Source organism: Pogoniulus pusillus, chromosome 22, assembly GCF_015220805.1.
Source record: "Pogoniulus pusillus isolate bPogPus1 chromosome 22, bPogPus1.pri, whole genome shotgun sequence".
Taxonomy (NCBI): Eukaryota; Metazoa; Chordata; class Aves; order Piciformes; family Lybiidae; genus Pogoniulus; species Pogoniulus pusillus.
In genome coordinates this window covers 15,634,858-15,654,335 of record NC_087285.1, presented here as the reverse complement: position 1 = coordinate 15,654,335, position 19,478 = coordinate 15,634,858, and the positions used below count along the sequence as shown (strand labels likewise).

Below are 19,478 nucleotides of genomic sequence, written 5' to 3'. Positions count from 1 at the left end.
TGTGGCCATCACCCAAGAAGGAGAACAAGAGGAAGGCAGCCCATAGCAGCACCTGCTTTGGGGGCCTGCCTGTCCTCTGCATTTGTTCTTGATGTGCGCCGTGCTCAGCAAGTCACACAGCACGGCTGGCAGAGCCGCCTGACTCATTTTTCTCTACTCCTCCAGCTGATGTGCTTGGAGGAACACACTGCTCTGACAAGGTGACACATCCTGAGAAAACCCACACTGCTGAAGACATCTCCCCACTCCTTCTACCAGGAGCACCCAGTGCAATAGCAGTTTGCAGCTCTTTTTCATTCCTCCCCAGTCAAATAAGCCTCGAGCATTTCTGTTTGATTTTCCTGAAGGATGTAGAATGGATGTCAATCAGCAGAGAGAAGCCCTGAAATCCCACATTTTTGAAGGCATCTCATAAACACACAGATGTCAGCAGAAGCACTTGGAAAGAAAGGGCAATTGCTAATGGAGAAGCTGCACTGAAAACCTAGTGTGACTGCTGCTCAGCTGCAGCAGCCCTAGCAGTCTATGCTGGGTCCTTCTTTTGGCAGAGGCAACTGCCCTTGAATCAGTTGGTTTGGCTCAAGTTGTTGTGGAAATATTTTCAGCCATTGTATTGCATAATCTGGAGGTTCTTCAGCCTACTTCAGTAGTAAAGTGCTTAATCTCGTACAGCTCTGGGAGGGGTTGTGCCAAGAAAATAAGTCAGTGCAAACCTGTCAGGAGCCTAAGCAGTAAGAGAAGTATCCAGGAGGCAGAGGGAGGTCAGCAGCCTGTCTCTGGCTGGTGGAGGAAGGAAAGGAGAAAACTGTAGCATTATACACATCTGAAATTTCCCAGGAACCAACACAGTTCCCATCTGCAGAGCAACTCTCGTAAACACTAAGGATTTACCCAAACTCAAGTCTGGAAATGTGCCTGGATGTTTCCACAGAAGCCAAGGAAAGAGGTTTCTGTTTCTGGACAATCAAAACGATCACATTTGCTGGCTACAGCAAGAATTTCTAAGCTGAAAAATGTGCAAATGTATTTTACCAGGAGTGGGCACACCCCAAACAAGGGTAATCAGCACTGCTCTATTTACATGTGTTACAGAATGAAGGGCAAAACCTTTTCCCCAGCTGACCCTGTGTATAACCATCAATGCTCTTGCCAAGTGCCCTTCCAGCTTTGGGAAGGGACACCCAAAGCACCTATTGGTATTTCTTGGCTTTACTCACACTGCAGAAATGCTGGAGAAGTAACAGTGTCAGATCAAGAGGAACCTCTTTCCACTACAAAACATGATCATCTCTCCTTCCCTTGCCCCTCAGAGGGTGACAACACTACAAAAATCTTTGTCCTAGACATGCTAATGGATTTTGCTCACAGAAGTCCACTAACACTCATCCCAGCTCTTCACAGCTGCTGAGCAGGTTGTACTTAAAGACCCAAAGCCAGCCTTACTCCCTGAGTTACTAAAATAACAGATGCCACTAAGAGCAGTTCTTTCAGCCCCCATGCTGCAGGTTGCCCCAGGGAGTGCAGAGGGAAGCCCAGACAAGAGCAGATCTACATTGCCACTGAAGCAAACTCACAAGGGATATTTATGGCAGGAAAAAGGATCCTCCAGAGCCACATTTGGACTAGGGTCTTTCTTGGACAGTGGAGCAGCTGCTGATAGAGATTTTTGTCTCACTAACAGCTCCTTGGATTGCTCTTGGCATTGACTTTGTCCTGTTCAGCTAATTAAAAATCTGTCTTTGAGTCATAAGCCCCCATTAGTAATAATTTGCTTTGCACTTCTCCAGTGATTTATGGCTGAGATATCAAAGTGCTTTAGAAACATTAATTAATCCTTCTAATACCCCGGGGACTGATCCACTCTCTGCAATGCACCATTGGTGGAGTAAATGTTGGAAATCCCCAGCGTTTACTCCAATCCACAGGCAAGGAGAGGGGAAGGGAGCAGCATCCGGCCCAATGAGCTCGTTTCAGCTGCCTGCCTGCAGTCACAGAGATATGCAAGCAAAATAACAGCACTGAAGGTGCAGCTACAAGCAAGCTCAAGGCATGTCCCAGCTCTTTGTTTCCCAGCAGCAGTTCTTGCTGCTGTCCCTGCCTGTCCGAGAGGAAAGCGGAGGTACAACGCCCCAGCTTTGCTCTGTGGATCACACCAGGGAAGGAGTGTGTGGACAAAAGCCATCTTCACACAGAGCCCTGCAAATGGTCACTGCTCAGCCTCAGTACTCATGCTGACACATGTCTTTGTCTCGCCTTCCTGCCCACTTCTGCAGTCTGCTTCTTGTACAAAGTGGCTTTTTCCCAGCTTGCAGCACAGACCCAAGGCTGTCTCCCGCATCCAAGATGTAGCTCCAGCCCTTGTCATCGATAAGGATCATTACCTCCACTGGCTTCGGAGGTGCTTTCATGCTTGCACACACCAATGAGCCATTTGCCACCTGGTGTTGTCCCCGAACTTTGAATGCTGTCATCACGAGCCTGCTGGGTGGAGCTGGCCACGCAGGGTGGTGCCACAGATGGTGAAAGGTATAAGGTCCAAACACAGACTGCCAGAAGTGGGTTCTCTGAAAGCCTGAAAAGTGCTCCTTTTCTCCTTTGCTGTCCACTGCAAAGCATCGCTTTGACCATGAAGGCAGCTGGTGTTTTCCTGCTCCTCTCCCTGGCACTCTGCTGCTACCAAGGTGAGTGCACGTTTTGCTTAGGAGCCATTTCCCCTCTTTGCTAAAGCTTCCAAGTTTGTTACATGAGAAGGTGAGCCTGGGAACAGGCCACCTGGGGCTGTAACCTTGCTGTGGCCCTAGGGAGGGACTACCAGAGAATGCTGCAATGGTCACCATGCATTGCAGCAGTGGTCTGTAAGCAAGTCTAAAGCAAAGGATTTAAAAGAGTGCTCGGCACCTGCTCCCAAAACCAAGCAGAACTGCTCTCCTTTCAGGGCTAGGATTCAGCCTGGAGCTGGTGATGTCTAGGGCAGTGCAATTCTTTTAGAGTGAATAGCACAAGAGGGAATGGCCTCAAGCTGTGCCAGGGGGGACTTGAGATTAGGAAAAAAAATCTTCACCAAAAGTGTGGTCAAGCCCTGGAACAGGCTGCCTGTGGAACTCGCTGGGTCACCATCATGTAGATCTTGTGCTTGGTAACATGGTTTAATGGTGGACTTGCCAGTGCTGGGTTAACAGATGGTATTGATGATCTTAAAGGTCTTTTCCAACCTAAGTGATTCTATGATTCCATGATTTTACTCTGGTTTTAAAAAAGGCAAATCCAAGAAGACAGGAAATGCTTCCACACAAGGGAAAATGCAGCTTTCACTGCCGAAGTCAGTGTTCAAGCCAGCTGTGTTTTCAAAATCCCATATGGTGCAGAGGGATGAGAACATGGGCTGTTGCTGCTCTTCAGGTCCTGCTCACCAGGAATTCCTGCATTAGTGGCTTCATTCAGAACAGGAGAGTGCTTCTTAAGTCCTCTAATATCCTTCTCACTGTGCAGTGGTTGCCATTGCAGAGTCATCTGAGCACAAAACCTGGACTCATTTCAGATGAACTGAGCATGTAACATGCTACAACGCCTGGGTCTGGACCAGTGTTAGCCCAAAGTAAAAGCCTTAAAACATTAAACAGTGTGGCTGTCAGGTCCTCAGCACCATTACTGGTTCACTCTACAGACTCCCTGCTATTGGTCTACTGGTGGTTAATAGAGATGCAGTCCAATTCTTCCATGTGAATGACTTCTGAATTTATAAGCAAACCAATGTCATGCTTCTCAGTCCTGCCTTTTGCCAAACAAATCCAGGCTCTTTTTCAGAGCATACCAGCTGTATGTTCCACCTATGTGATCCCAGCTGTCAAGTCAGGGTCAGCTTCTCCATGGAGATGCCCACCAAATTACAGCTTGCTCCCAGCAGTGAGACCTCAGGTCCAACCACAAAGATCTTCAGTGACTTGGTTTTTGCCCCACTTCATTTTGGTGCAAACACAATGGCATCAGAAAGAAATTACTCTGAATTTTCTTCAGCATCAGGGCAGCATCAGCAAGAATTTCTGTTACCCTTGAATCCATGGTAAGAGATAGCAAAAACTTCCTTTGCTCCCTAGCAGCTGGTAGGAAAAGTCACTAGAAGTGAACCCAGTCTTGACAGGACCTTGCACCGTCACAGTGTTTCTGCCAGTGGAAAGAGGCAGATGCAGTAAGGAGAGACCCAGCTGCAAAATGAGGGAGGCCCAGGGAAGGAAACTGTTTGCTGCAATAAAGGTGCTTGAGTGGGGATATAGAGTCCTCAGCCTGAAGCATCTCCCTTGAAACCAGCCTGTGTGATGAGCGCTAAGGCATCTTCTCTCTCTCTCTCTCTCTCTCTCTCCACTCTTTCTGTAGCAAACGCTGAGCCGGATGGAGCTGCTGGCAAAGGAACAGAGGTGAAGGCTCCTGTTTTTGTGTAACACAAAAGGGTGTGCCTAGGTTTAGTGAGACAGAACTAACCCATAATGTATTTAGCAACACACTCCCCAGTGAGACGTACAGTGAGCTGTTGGGTTGGCAGTCCAACGGTGCCAGTGCCCGGGAACCTCCTTCACCTGCTGTGCCACAGCAAATGCCCAGAGATGGTACTGGTTTCCTATTGCCTTCCCCCACAACTCAGTGGAGAAAAGCTGTTAACAAAGATTAATATTGCTGTTACCTTCCAAGGAGTTCAGAGCTCCCTTTACTCTCTGTCTCATGAGAGGGCAGGCATCATTGTGGCATGGAAATTAAAATGGTGATGAACATGATCAGGCACTGCCCGTGGACCATTACTTACTCAATACTATTACTCCTATGGGTGTGCAGGTGGAGTTCAGCTGGACAAGGGACTACATGGTGACAAGTGACAGTGTTTCTGACAGCTCAAAGCAGAGCTCTGATTAAGCTGGGGTGGGTTATCAAGATATATAAAATACAGACCTCCTTGAAAAGGAGCTCAATTTGCTTTTGGTAAATTGAAAGCAAGTTTAATATTTTCAGCATAACCCTCTTGTGTCTCCAGGCAGCTTGTAGCAATTATGACCTAAGAAAAGGTTGTACAAAGATCTTTGACCCCATCTGTGGCACGGACGACCTCCTGTATAGCAATGAGTGCCTGCTGTGCTTTCAGAACCTGTGAGTATCTGGACCTTCTGCAAGTCTAAATATCACACAGACAAGGGCTACTACATGTGCTTAGGATTTCCTAGAAAGCAAGCTGCCTGAGTGCAGTTGAGTGGAGCATGGGCAGTGAGCCCAGCACATCTGGCAGGAATTTGGCCTCCCGTGCAGATGCTGCAGCGGCTGCTCTGAGCATGTGGCCTCCGCCTGTGAAAGAGGTCTGTGGTGTGCAGTTTGCAGCACACAGGCTGCCCAGAAGCAGGGACCACACGGCCAATATCTCCCTGCAGCTGCCAAGCTGCAGCAATTGCTCAGACTGTGCTGGCAGGTGTCCAGGAACTCAGACAAATGGCAAAGTCCTCAAAGTCTGCCCAGATACAGCATGCAGGCAGAAAAATATTTTTCCAGGTGACCTCAGCTGTGCAGTAGCTGAGGAAAAACTGCTCAGCAATTTATAGAGGAGCTTTGCTTTCTGCCTTCTCTGCATATGAAAGGGTACAATTTGCTCTGGGTATTTTTAAGAATGAGCCTTACATTTAATCTGTGTGGGTGCCAGATTGCAGTGTCTTAGCAGAAGGCCAGGCTCAAATGCTAGCAATGTCCCTGGCAAGTCCCGATTGATTTCGTCTGCCTTGGCCCTAGGTAATTTTGAGTGTATTTATATATTGGAAGCACTCCATGTCAGACAAGTGAAGGCATTACTTCCAACTCAATGCTATCAGGCAGCTCAAAAATCTCTGTTGGGAAGAATGAATCTCATCTGTAGCCAGATGCCCCTGTCTGTGGCACCCAGGAAGCTTCACTCTTGACTTACCTTGTGGAGGCAGGGATTTTTGGTGATCAGTCTCACATGCCCATCTACTACCAGCAGAGACATCTCTAACAGAAGCTCAAATTTCAGCTTTTCTATCCCTGGACAAATAGGCTTGCAGAGCCTAACTCTGCTTTTAGGAGCATTACATCCCAGCTGACTTTGTTGTAACAAGGAACAGAGTCCAGATCACCCAGAGAAGCCTGGATAAGAGTTGTTGGTCTGGTCTTCCCTTCTTTCCTTCATTAACCCAGGATGCTGCCCCATAATTTGCTTGTGGCCTGCTCAAACGCTGGGTTTACATTTTGAGGCTGAACACGATGCAGTCAGGCAGAGACACGCTGAGTGGGATCTCCTGAATGAGGGCACCGCAGTTAATGACCCGGCTCGGCATGGCAGGGAGGTAATGACCATGCTGGAAGCCAGCAGCCCAGCACCAGCTGTCGGCTGCATTGTGCAACAGATGGGGGTGGGAGGTTCCACAGACACAACATCATTAGAGCTTTGGCCATGAACCAAGAGCAGGGTAAAGAGAACGAGGAAGGCTTCAAAGCCACACGGGAGAAAACTGGCATTGAGGATAAAGAATATGGTTTTGGAAGGAACAGAAGACCTCTGTGGTCACAAAAAGGGTATAAGGAAATAAAAAGACTGACCTAGTAGTGCATCCAGAGCTGGCCAGAAGTCAGAGGAAGAGAGGGATGAACAAGAAGCTGGTGCTGGCACCCACCTTGACAGGCACTGCATCCCAGTACTTCTTCAACCTCGTTTGTGCAAGCCTTCAGCAGCTGCGATTGGAAATGTGCTGCTCCCACAGGTCACAGCCCTGAGCCTTGCAATTTCCTTGTCAACGTTCAAGAGCAAAGAAGCTTTGAGGTTAGGAACAACAGCCATTTGGTCTCCTGGGCAGGACAACCTGGGTCAGGCACAAGGACTTTTGAAGCCTGCTGGTGCCAAATGTCCCAAGGGAGAGATAAACGGAATGTCCTCATCTATAAATCTTTGGTCCATAGGGGAAAATCAGGTAACTGAGAGCCAGGATGAAATGTCATTTGCAGTTTTATGTGTGCAACCACTCTGATAAGAGCTGGAGGCCTGAAGGAACCTGGGAATAACTACTGTGAGAGCATCTGACAGGTCCCTGCAGCAGCAGTGTCTCACTTGTTGCCTTTGGTCACTTCACTATGACCAGCATGAAAAATGTTTTTTGCAAAAGGCAAACCAGCTTGAAAATTATTTACCAGTGTTTGCCTATGCACTTGAGAAATGGGTTTGTCTTTTCAAAGAGAAGAACACCACTATTCAGTGTGAAAAGGGAACAATTCAGAGTAATTATGATTCTTTGCTTAGTCCACTACTGGGCAGAAAATAATAAAACCAATTTTGTCTGAGTGCCTTTTTAGTTTGCTCCTCACTGTTGCTGCAGGAGCAATCAGGAGTGAGGGCTGAGAGCAGGCCCAAGCCCAAGTAAGACACAATGGCAGGCATTTTTTCTGTAATAAACCTACAAACCAAAGTCCTAACCTTTATTGTCTGCAGCCAGACAGGTATTCGAGGTGTCTTGGTGCTGTCCTACAGCACAGAAGTGAATCATTCTGCCAGGAAGCACCAGCTGATTGGAATTAATTAACACATGCCCATGGTAACCCTGAACTCCCTGTCAAGAACATGTGGTCTTACTTTCTGTGACTAACACTTAAATGGTTATTTAAGCAATGTTTTCTGCTCTTTCTCTGTCCTCTGAGATGAAAGCATCCTCTGGCATTTTTGACATCTCTTTCAGGCAAAGAAGCACTAACGTGCGCATAAAGAACAGGGGAATGTGCCAAAAGCCCTCTCCGCGCTCCGACTCCACGCAGAACTAGAAGGTGCAGCAGTTTCAGAGATGAGAGCATGAAGCTGTCCCTTGCCTGTGCAAACTGCTAATAAAATGAAAGCATCTCCATGTCCTGCATTGGGATTTCTAAGACGCAGCAGATACCTTTCTCTGGCATTTAAAATACCTTCCTGAAAAATATGGTTTGCTTTGGTAACGTCCATAAAGTGCTGTGAGCAAGTTACTGATGGAACCCCAGGGACAAGGCTACAGTCATAAAATGGATTGAGTTGGAAAAGACCTTTAAAGGTCATCTAGTCCAAATCCCTTTGCAGCAAGCAGGGACATAGCTAGATCAGGTTGCTCAAAGCCCAGTCCAACCAGACCTGGAATTGTGCATCCGCCAGCTCTCCAGGCAACCTTGGTCAGTGTTTCACCACCCACACCATAAAAAATGTCTCCCCTCTTTGAGTTTAAAACCACTGACTCTTGTTCCTATTTCAACAGGACTTGCAAAAAATATACTCACCTTTCTTACAGGCCCTCTTTCAGGACTGAGAGGCCACAGTAAGGTCTCCCCCAGAGCCTCCCTCTTCTCCAGGCTGAACAAACCCAAGTCTCTTAGCTTCTCTTCACTGACGAGGTATTCCAGCCCTCTGGTCATTTTTGTGGCCTCCTTTGGACTAGCTCAGACAGGTCCATGTCTTTCTTGTGCTGAGGACTCCAGACCTGGATATGGTCCAGACTTGTTCGAGAGGACTGCGGAGCTGGGCTCCAGACAGAGTGTCACTAGAGCAGAGGACATACTGAAGGAGAGAGGCAGGCTCTGGCATAACAAGAAGACCTTTTTTTGCATTAAAAGAAGATATAGATACATATTCTTTGCTTTCCTAAACTTCCAGCATCCGAACAATAGGAGATCTTTGTATTCTCATGACTTGCAATTACGTTTGTCAAGTAGAGAGTATTAAAGCCCTTACCCAGAGCCTTTGCCAGGAGGGAGATTCTAACAAGTCATCTCTGTTCTGACCTGCCTCCAGCTTTGTCCATGTGCCGGTGCTCCACCACATGAATCTTATGCACGGAAAGGTACCTGGCTTGTCCCACGGAGAGCAGCTCCCCAGTGCCTGGAAAAACAAAAAGATCCAATCGAGCCATTCGATCCGTTCTTCTACTTAAAAACACTTTTTTTCCTCTAGTGGCCTTGCTGAGCGTCGCTGCCAGCAGCCCTCCGGGCTGGCGCCTGGCGGGAGAGGCGATGAGCGAGGCGACTAGCGAGGCAAGATGCGGGTCCCTGGACGGAGGAAGGGAGGAGATTCGGGCACTGGAGGCCGCTGTTGCTCCGCCGCAGCCGGTGCCGCCGGCAGAGCCGAGCTCGCAGCTGGAGCCCGCAGCTGTCGGGGTGCTGAGCGGGCAGGCGGAAAGCGGCGCCGGCTGCCCCGCGGGTCGGCAGGAGCTGCCCGTCCCAGCCCCGCGGGGAGGATGGGAGCCGCTGAGCTGGGGTAGCCGAGGCGCTTAGCCCCGCCACGTCCCTGCCCTTCACGCCCCGGGGACACACGGGCTCCGCTAGTGGCCTCGGAGGGTCTGTCCGCAAGTCCTGTACTGGGGGAATGTGGTCGCCCCTTACTGGCACAGCCACGGCCCTGCCAGCTGTTCCCCGGGAAGAAGAGCGCTCCATTGCTTCTGCCAAAGCAACGCAAAACAACCTGGGACAAAGGGGTCGGGGCTGGGGGAATTGAACCTCGTTGGGGTGTCCACAGCACTTGGGTAAACAGCTCTGTGTTTTGGGGAGGCAAACACTCTTAGCAAGTCTCAAACTCCACTTTGAAGTTCACGTTCCTCGAAGAATTGACTGGAGCACTAAAATCCTCCGTGCTCAAGCAGACAGAAAGCTCTGGTGCTCCCTTGAAATTTCAGATGCAACCAGATGCATCTGGGAGGGGAGGCAGCACAGGCTCCTCTTCCTAGACCTGCCAACGAGTCTGTCTGCGGTCAGGGAGAGAGAAGTGACTCACTTCGACCTCATGTAAAATTGATGCACTAAAGGTGGCAGCCCCAAATAGGCTCGGAACCATAAATTGCTTTGACATCTTTGCACAAAGGGGATCCTGGAAGTGAGCTTCCTGCAGCTGGGATGTTTCTTATTCTGCTGCATCATGAGAAACAGAGCACAGCTCTTACCTGGAGAGGCCTCTGCAAGTGGGGCTGGCAGGAGAGGAGGCTGAGCATCCACATGCCATTCATTCAGTCCTTCTAGACTTTGTGGAGTGGCTAAACACAGCTTAGCTCCAAACTCATCCAAGCTGGCTTCTTCCACCCAGAAGAGCACTGGAGAGGTTGCGCTGAGGCCAGCTTATGCCAAGTAAAACCTCTTTCCTGCCCATGCCATTTCTGGAAAACATCACCCAGTGTTAGCCAGGAGCATTTCTTCAATGAAGTGAGGTGCTGACTGAGCTTGCAAAACAGCAGGTTGCATCAGCTGGATGGTTGAGCATGGCTGCATCTCCCCAGGCACTGTTGTGACAGGAGCTAGTGTTCCTGCTAAATGTCAGCCACATCCATTCTACAGCAAGGTCCATAGCAGGCTTGAGATTATAGGAAGCAGCAAGCCCTGGGCCACCCTATAGGTACTGCACAACAGGGACACCCAGCAGCAAGATTTTGTGAGAGAAGAGTTTGTGTCTGTATTCCAGCTTTGGTTTTACTAAGGGCAAATCTGAGGAAGCTTTAGCAGGTGCAAAGGTGTTTTTACTGACCCCTATACTGGGTCTGGTTTTATTTATAGGATACTCAAAAGCCAGTGTTCTGCCCTCATAAAGATTCTTCCCTGAAGCTGAGGAGGGCAGTGCTTCATCTCAGCTGCTCCTCCACCATCTGATCGCCAGCAAAGCCTGGAGACATCCTGCCAGCAGCCAGCGTGACTCTTCTGAGGCACCAGCTTGCTTCCCTGTGTCTCTGTGATGCTGTTTCCAGTGCTAGCAAGCTGGCAGAGACAGGGCAAAAGGGAAAGTGATGGGAGGAAGGGTAACGGTGTCAGTTCTTCTTTTCTTTGTCTTAAATAGCTGCAGCCTTTCAAGTCACCTTTTAATGGCAGTGCTCCTGGCAGTCAAGGTATGGGAGAGCCCTGAACATGTTTCAGATTATGTAACGGGGGAAAAACAGGACCTGCCAAAATACACAGAGGGCTCAGCCATCCACTTCCCTCCTCCTTTACCCTTGGCTGCTCCCAGAGGGCTCGGCCAGGGCAATGGGAAAGGCTAAAGGATCCACAGGCACACTGTGGGAGAGGAGGATCCCTGAGTTGGTACAAAAAGAAGGACCCAGCATTTTCTGCCTGGGGCAGCACAGGCACAGAGAAGCACAGGCACGGAGCAACCCCATCGCCTGCCCCGCCACAGCACTGCCCAGAGTAACCCATGCACATGGCAAAGGGGGAAACACCAAAGACAACCACAATGGTTGTGGCAGCCACGGCTCCACAGAGCACAGGATACTCATGCAGACCAACCCTGTACCAGCTCCTAGTCTGCCTCCTCTAGGGAGCACCAGCACAGCTCCAGGAGGAGCAGGCAGTTTGCAGCTGGCAACACTATCCTCACATTCTCCTCTCCCTCCTCCTGCCATCTGTAGGACATCTCTCCTCTGCTGCTTTGCCAGGATTTGCTGTTCAGGTGGAAGCTTTTCAAAGCAGGGCTGTATCCTGCTCAGTGCCTCCAAAGCAGTCCCGGGTACTGCCAAGTCTTAGGGATGTCACAGGAGTGATAAAAAACAGACAGCTGAGGACAGATGGCCCAGGGGAGCATTTTCTAATCAGAAAACCATGTTTCTCTAAAACTGAGTCTTTGCTGCCAGTAAAAATTCAGTAAAACTCAGCTGGGGAAGCCCTTCCCCCTCTGCCTCCTGGAACAGTTCACTGAAGCTCCTGTCTGGGAGGCAATATCTATTTCCATCACTGGTGGCATTTGACTTTATAACATTATGCCAGCAAACTGCAAAATCAGGACTAGAACTGGACCAAGCAGCTTCGGTGATATACAAGGGCCATAGATGAGAGGGAACTCTGGGGTTCTGGTAGTTTCAAAACATTCCTTTCCTCAGGCCTGTATGGAAAAGGCAGCACTGGCATTGCCTTTGCCCACTGCAGACTTTCTTGGCCTTTCTCTGCTAAGCAGGCTTTTATTTTAGCCACATTTTCAACATCAGATTTGCTTTTCTAGTCTGGAAGTAAGCAAAGCTTTCCTTGGATTTGCTGCAGCTGCTGGAGGGCATTTCCTGTGGGATGTGTTCAGTTCCAGGAGACTTTTTTGGCAGGGACCTGAATTAAACCCAGTTTGCCCAGTTGGCAAAAAGTGCTTCCCATTGCAGACATTCCATGGGAACGCACCTGCTGCCAGTGAAAGGCTCTGTGTGTGCCACATCACTGCCACATGTCACCTCCTGGATCTGGCCCTTTGCCAAGTGTGCAGACAGCGACATCCCTGTGCCCAGAGTGGAGCAGAGGTCCAGAACCTTTACAGGTCAGATCTGTGCTCCAGATCTACACAATCACTTCTGCTGCCTTTGTGAAAACCTGTACAAGAGATGTCAGTAGTGCCAGCAAATGCAAACAGCTTGATCATCATGGAGAGATGGTTGCTTGGCAGAGCACAGCAGCTCCTCTGTCTTAGAGGGCCATGCTGCCAAGTTTGAGGCCAGAGAAGGAAACACCAATCTCTTCTGAGTAGGGGAATGACAGAGTTAACTCTCTGCAAAGCAAAAGTCTTACTGAAATGGAAGAATGCTTTTAAACTGCAAATTTCCATTCATCTACACCACAGCTCAGGCTACCTAGGGGAAAAGCTGTCCTCGGCAAATGTATGGGAATGAGCTGGAAGAAACGATACCCAGGCTGTCCACAGGGCTTAGCAAGGCTGCAGCAGGATCATTGCTAAGTAAGAGAGTGGACACTTCTCACTGCCAAGCTGAAAGCACCATGATAACTACAGGCATGGAGCAAATAGCCACAACTAGAGCTGCAAATTTGAAGTGAGATCTCAGCTTTTGCTTTCTAATGTCTCTGAGCCATTACAGACAAGTCAAATGACTGTAATAGTTTGTATTCCTCTCTGTCAAAAGGCAGTAAGCTTCCAGGAACTGGGAGCATCCAAAGTGCTCTGCACTCAGCACAGACAGTGAGGCAGCCCTGCCAATGCTTCTGCACTAGTTTTCTGGCCTTCATCCTGCACCCTCCACTTACAGAAAGGGACAGGAGGGGCTGGGAGCACCAGCTCTGCACCACGCTGGTGCACGAAGCTGGATTCCTCACGCTCTGCACTGTTGGAGACCTCCTGGCACTGCAGTCAGCATTAGCACTGTGGGTGGAATCAATGCCCAGAAGTTCTGATTCCTTCTAAGCAGCAAAGCTCCTGGAAAGCTCCCAGGCAGAGGTCTTGTCCTTCACCTTCTCCAGAACAATAATCTGTTGTTGTAGCTGGGCTCAGTGGGGCTGGATTACAGCTTCTTTCCAAAAACTTCAACACTTTTCTCATTGCAGAAGCAAGCCACAAACAGAAAATCAGAATTGTTTTGGTTGGGAATGGCCTTTAAGTTCAACCATTACTTAGCAAGTTTAATGTTAAACCATGTCCCTCAGCATCACTTCTATGCGTGATTTAAACATCTCCACGGATGGGGATTCAGACACCTCCCTGGGGAGCCAATTCCAGTGTCTGAGAACCCTTTCAATGGAGATGTTTCTTCTAACACCTAACCTAAACTTTTCCTGGTGGAACTTAAGGCCATTCCCTTTTGCCCTGTCACTTGTTACTAGGGAGAAGAGACTGACAGCCACCTAGCTACAGCTTCCTTTCAGGTAGGTGTAGAGAGCATGTGTGGTTCAAAACCCAGCAGAGGCTGCTGGCCCTCGGGAGAAGGTCAGGTCCTTCCCAGCACACCCTGGCATAAAAGCCTGTGAAGATCCACCCCCACACTTGCTTCACCCAGTGCTGGGAAGCTCTCCTTTGCTAACAGATGGTACTAATGTGGCTTGAAGCCACAAAGGCATTAGGTCAGTGCAAGTGGCCAGCTTGCAGGTGGCATCACTCTCAGAGACCAAAATGGGATGCATTAATCAGATCAGCTCTCTCTTCTGAAGCCAGCAAGCATATAGGGGAAGGGGAGCAGCAGCCTTCTCTACACACCCTATAGCATGCACTGGGGCACTGTGACCCCACCTATGTCCTTGCAGGCACAGATGGTGTTTAACTCTAGTGGTGGCATGCCAAGCCCTAAAAGCATGTCTCAGGTTGGGTCCACTGGGGGAAGAAGGAGCTTTGGATCCATCCCAACAAGGCACTAAAGGTAGCTGCAGCAGCATTGCTGTAGTTGCTGTTGAGCTAAAAGTGCCCCAGCTCTTGAGCAGTTATTCCTCTTTCCTCATCCTGCTCCTGGTCACAAGCACACAGGAATTTGTTAACCAAATGGATTGCTCAGTGTACATTGCCAAAAGTAAGGGGCTGTCCAGATGTGACCCTCTTAGCCTCTGCTGACCCTCTTGGACAGTTCTAGGACACTGTGCCTGCATTGCTGCCAGCCAGCAGCCATGCAGTGATGATGCAAAACATCTGGATAAGTGCTCCTCTCCCCCAGCTAGCAGCAGAGCCTGAGTGGATGAAGCGCAGGGCAGGAGAAGAGCATAGGTCTTGCCCTGCTGTTGGGGACTGGATGTTTTAGAGGATAGCACACACATTCACCCCCTCTGGAAAGTTCCAGGAAACATGCAGAACATGATTTCTTAAAGCAAACCAAATAAATACAGCCTGGGACACACCCACACACATTTCTGCCCTCTAACCTTTCCCTGGTCGCTGACTGCCCCAGTGCCCTGCACTTAGCCACCCAGTTGAATGAGAGACTCTAACTGTGGTGCTTAGAAGGAGTCATTTACACGCCTGAGCTTTCCAGTTTGCCTGACAGTGCAAGAGAGATGGATACAGCAAATAAACTGTGAGTTTACAGCAAATTAACTGAAAGTTCAAGGCTCAACCTGTTCTCTCTGGAAAAACAGTTTGAAAGATTAAGCATAAATTGATTCAGTCATAAGGAGCACCCCAACGTTTCTGCTATTCCTTCCTACTCCAGAGCTACAAATTTCCCCAAGTTCTTGGCAAAGAAAAGTAGCTATCTGCTTACAGTTAGCTTCCCCAAAAGCAATTAGGAGAAGTTCGGTTCACCTCTACAGTCACCAAGGCAGACAAGCATCTTCTGATCCCACGTGTTCCCTATCCAACTCCTTTTAAAGATAATTCCTGCCTTGAAGGCAGCTAATTGACTGCAAAGGCAGGTCTTTGCTTTTCCAGCTCTTATAGGCGATGAGCAGGCTTTAGCCTAAATAGGACATCTGAACAAGGAAACATATATTTAGAGCTGCATAGCTGAACTGCCACTGTCAGAAATAAGGCTCTCATGAGAGCAAAGTCACCCCCAGTAACCAGTCCCAACAGCAGAAGCATTTTCCCATGCAAACAAGTTTCTGTTGATGGGGGCAGTGATGATGTGTACAGCCTCCACACAATGACATCACTTTCAGGATAATTTAAGTCCACAATTTCTATGTGCTCCTGAAAAAAATACTGCTGGGATAACCCACTGAAATACAAACAAAAGAAACAAGTTCCAGAGCGGAGTCTTCAAGGATCACAGCTGGAGACTGCATGTACTGAAAACAGCACGGCTGCAATTCTGAAACCCAGGGAGGCTTCCTCTTCAGAGTCTTGGCCCATATATGCAGTGGCATCTAATATAAGCAGAATGCCCAAAAAAGTCCTAACCAAAGTTAGCTTCCACTGGAAAATAGCACTCCTGTCACGTTATCCTCAGGTAGCCCAGCAAGCCTGCTGTCATGCGCCATATATCATATGAGCTTCCACACTCCCTCTTTGCTGCTGCTACTCACAGCATTTTAGTCTGGAGAGTCCTTCAAGCAAGCCCTTGACTCCAGGTCACCAGCCTGACCCATGTGCTCTGTACAAAAGGGTCAGCACAACTCCCTGTCCTCACTTGTTTTGCACACATTTGGCTGCACCATAGGAAATGAGCCAGAAATCAGACTGGGGCACAAAGAACAGCCAGGCAAGATGGTTTGCTTTGGCTAGAGACAAAAAAGGAGCCTCAGAAAAAAGTACCATGACAAACCTGTAGCCTGGCAATGCACCTGTCAAATCCTAATGCTGGGTAACTCACTGGCCAACTTATAGATGGGATCTTGCATGAACACCTGCCCCTGGGAAGCCAGGAGGAGAAGTGAAACGGGAAATGGTAGGAGGTGCATGAATCTAATTTTCTCTTTCTGTGATCAAGCATGCCTGCCTATGCTGAGGCAGAGTGTGAAAAACACCTTGTCAACAAATAGGAATCAGGAGGTTGTTGCACCAATTGGGGCAAGAGGGTTTATTTCTAGATTATCAAGGGGAAAGTAATTATTGAGAAAAATCAATTAAATTGAACTGAGTTTGTAGGAATGGCTGCTCTAGCTCCAAAAGTTCCTCTAGCCAAGTACCATGCTTCCAGCACAGTATGTCCTTCAGCAGGAGAACGTAGCTGTACAATTCCCAGGGGCACTGGGAACATGAGAGAAGTTTGGAGATGTGAACTGCCACACAAGGAACTGCCATCTATTTGTATCCTTCCAGTTGCTCCTCCTTCAACCTCAAAATTAGGCTATCTGGGTAGATCTACTGGTGGACCTGGGGGTCTGGCAACTCTCATGCAACCTCAGTTCCAGGTCCTGGACAAACACTCAGGGGCACCATGTCCTCATTAGCAGAGTCAGGAAGGAGTTGTCTTGGCAGAAAGCTGCTACCTGGAAGGGCAGCCATGCCCCCATCTATGTGGCTGAATAGAGGAGCTTAACTGGCTCCAGAGACCTGCCTGGATCACATCATCTGGTTGGAAGTCTTGGTCACATTCTGCCACCCTTCTTGAACCTGAGAACCAAAACCAAATCTGTGTGTGCCCAGCCATGGGGAAAAGAGTGAAGTGTCTGGTGTGCTCCCACTGCTTCTCAAGGAACCTAATTCAATATCAAGAGACACTTTTCTCTGTTCACAGCTTCCATTTTCTACCCAACGCTCAGCCACTAAGAGCTCTTGTCTCAGCTCAAGACTTTGCCCTTGGAGCCAGTTCTGTCAGTGTCCAAATCTGCAGCTCTAGATTTGCATCCTCTCAGAAGCCCACCAGCAGATAATGTCACAGTAATAACCACAAGTTAACACACTAAAACAAACGAACAAAAAACCTTGAAGGAGCCTAAGAAAGTCTAACCAGAAGCAGCTCTGTCAGGTATTTTCCCAGTTTCCTTTTGAAGGCTTTCAGTAACAGCATTTCTACAACTTCCCCATGAAACAATTTCCCAGCATCTGTCTCTTCCTGGTTTCACTTAGACTCATGACACCTCCTAGCCACGAGAGACAGAGACAAAAAGAAGCATTTTCTTCCTCTTTTCAGTAGCTTTTTACACATTTGAAAAGCTTCACCACTCACCTTGTTTTTCCTCAATCTTCAGTAAACAACTTTCTTTCTTCCTATTTCTCCTGCTAGGTCAGATTTTTCTCTCCTTTTTGCTGGTTCCTGCTACTGCTCTCAATTCTTACCCTAATCCAAACCTGAAATCTACAGCTGATGCTCAGGGTAATCTTCGTGGAGCCCTTTCCACTGGTCCTCTCAGAAAAGACTTTGACCCACAAAGCCCATGAATTATTCAGAGCAGTCCTTTGTCATTCCTGCTTAACTGACAAGCAACATGGCACCGATTATTTCACCTTTATAGCTCTGCCAGCAAAGTCTGTCAAACCTCAGCCTTGCTCATAACTGCTCCTTTAACATCCTGGAAGCCTTCAGAGCTCCTCAAAGCCTCACACCGGGACCTGGTGACTTCTTGCTCCTCCAGCCCTAACGACACAGTTTGGCTTCTAAGACTGACAATATCTCTGCAGAGGAGATGTGAGACTATCTCTGCCCTCCTGCTCTTTAATTGCTGTCCTTGGTGCCTGCAGACCTGTGAAGCCAGCAGCCGTGATGAAATCCTGCATTTCTCCTATCTGTAAATATTTTCTGAACTTTTATTTCCTTCTTAAGGCTTTCAAAACTAGGCCATAAAAAAACAACTGGGATATTTAAGCAGCAAGTTTGCCTTTGGCTTTTTTGATCAAGAATGCTTTTAATGGGCTCAGCTGTCAACGTCAGGACCAACTTAATAATAAATGGCTGACATTTCAGGCATCATTCAGCATTCTTACCTTCCCCCACCCCCAGTGCCTGCCTGTTTATATAAAGATCCACTCATGCTGGTGTTTTCATCGTGGGCCTGGGAGTTGAAATGGGAAAACAGCTCCTTGTAAGTACCCAGCAGTCTTTCCCAGTTACTTGGGAAGGTTGGAGGGCCACAAGGGCTGGTCAGGGAGGGCAGCACCATGGGAACCTGCACATGAACCCACAGTAGCAGTTGTGGCTTGCAAAAGCCTGGGCTGGCTGCCACACATGGATTAATGTTAGCGTGGGGCTCCAAGGGAGGTAAAAGTGACAGGCTGGGCTTTGCTGCTGCAAAAGCCTTTGGCATTCTTCACTTTTGTGGGCTCCTACACCACTGCACTGGCTGTTTACAGCTTCTTTTTGGCCATAAGTGTGAACCAGCTCTGCAGAAAAACTCAAGCTGTCCAGAAGAGTTATCCAGCTTTTAGCAGAGTCTGCCCAGGACACCTTCCCCACAGGGACCTGCAGTCAGCTCAGCACCAGTACACTGTGAAAGGGGAACGAGCAGAAGGGGCCAGCTGCAGCCCCATCACCTCTCCACCACCAGTCATACCTGAAGCTGTCAAAACACATGGGAGGAGACAATCATTGTCAGGCCACTGGTTTCCACCAAGCACATAATAAATGTTCAGGCTTTTGCAAAGCTTTGCTCTCTTACTAGTAAGGTCCTGGCTCAATGCATTCTGTGTTCTGGGGATTTTTTTTCCTTTTCATGTTGTATTTGGCAGCCTAATTACAGTCATTACACTGCCTCAAACTATTTAAAATAAGTTGCTACATATAATTATGTGCATGTGAGAATAATGCCATGTCTAGCACTGCAAGGACTCCCTGTACACTGGGGGAAGCAGTTCATGCTTTCCCAGCAGACATCTGAAAGGGTTAACACCACAGCTTGTGCCCAGGCCAAAATGCCAGTTTGCAGCAGCATATTCAATCAGCTGATCATCATCTCCATCCCACGATACTTGTTGTGCCTTGGGTATTGTTTGCTATATTTAGCAAAAGTAGAACAGGTTCCCCTGCAGTGTAACACTAGCAGGTAATTGCCCACCCCACCAAAGCTGCTGCAAGCTGATTTCCAGTGGACCTGCAGCATGCACATTATCCATTCAAGAGGAGAGCTAAATTCCTGGAAGTGTTTATTACAATTGGCTCATCTTGCTGGTCTCACAGCAGCCTAACAGGCTCCCACCTATTCTGATGAGAACAAAATTAAATCTCATGTTGGTGAAGCTTCCACCCGGTCACTTCCCAGGGGAGCTCACATGTCTGGCAGCACCAAGTGCTGGCAGCGACGCAGTTTCCCCAGGTCAGACTGTCACACCTAGGTCGCTGTATCTTCATCTTGTTTATTTGGTTGATCAAGATCAGAAAACAACCCATAAGGCTCTGGGTGTCCTTCAGTGACCACAGCACCACATCACACACAGGTACAGCTCTCCA

General features: G+C 48.6%; 1 protein-coding gene and 1 long non-coding RNA gene across 2 annotated transcripts; one reads left to right on the top strand and one right to left on the bottom strand.

Annotated features, from left to right (window-relative positions):
• Positions 1–2,395: 2,395 nt before the first annotated feature.
• Positions 2,396–7,827, top strand: LOC135185302 (serine protease inhibitor Kazal-type 1-like). The gene is made up of 4 exons (XM_064161931.1): positions 2,396–2,681; positions 4,372–4,412; positions 5,021–5,133; positions 7,713–7,827. The coding sequence occupies exons 1-4, from the start codon at positions 2,462–2,464 to the stop codon at positions 7,792–7,794; spliced, it is 456 nt and encodes a 151-aa protein (XP_064018001.1). The 5' UTR covers positions 2,396–2,461; the 3' UTR covers positions 7,795–7,827.
• LOC135185303 (uncharacterized) lies at positions 2,826–10,724 on the bottom strand. Its single transcript, XR_010306440.1, has 3 exons — positions 9,927–10,724; positions 8,275–8,872; positions 2,826–4,392 (listed from the first exon to the last, which is right to left on the bottom strand). It is a non-coding gene; the product is annotated as an uncharacterized LOC135185303 (long non-coding RNA).
• Between the last annotated feature and the right edge of the window lie 8,754 nt (positions 10,725–19,478).

Excerpts from the sequence above, each read along its gene's own strand:
- LOC135185302 (XM_064161931.1), top strand. The coding sequence starts at position 2,462 with ATGCTGTCATCACGAGCCTGCTGGGTGGAGCTGGCCACGCAGGGTGGT. Across the intron at positions 4,413-5,020 it reads CTGCTGGCAAAGGAACAGAG|GCAGCTTGTAGCAATTATGA; the intron begins GTGAAGGCTCCT and ends TTGTGTCTCCAG. Across the intron at positions 5,134-7,712 it reads CTGCTGTGCTTTCAGAACCT|GCAAAGAAGCACTAACGTGC; the intron begins GTGAGTATCTGG and ends CATCTCTTTCAG.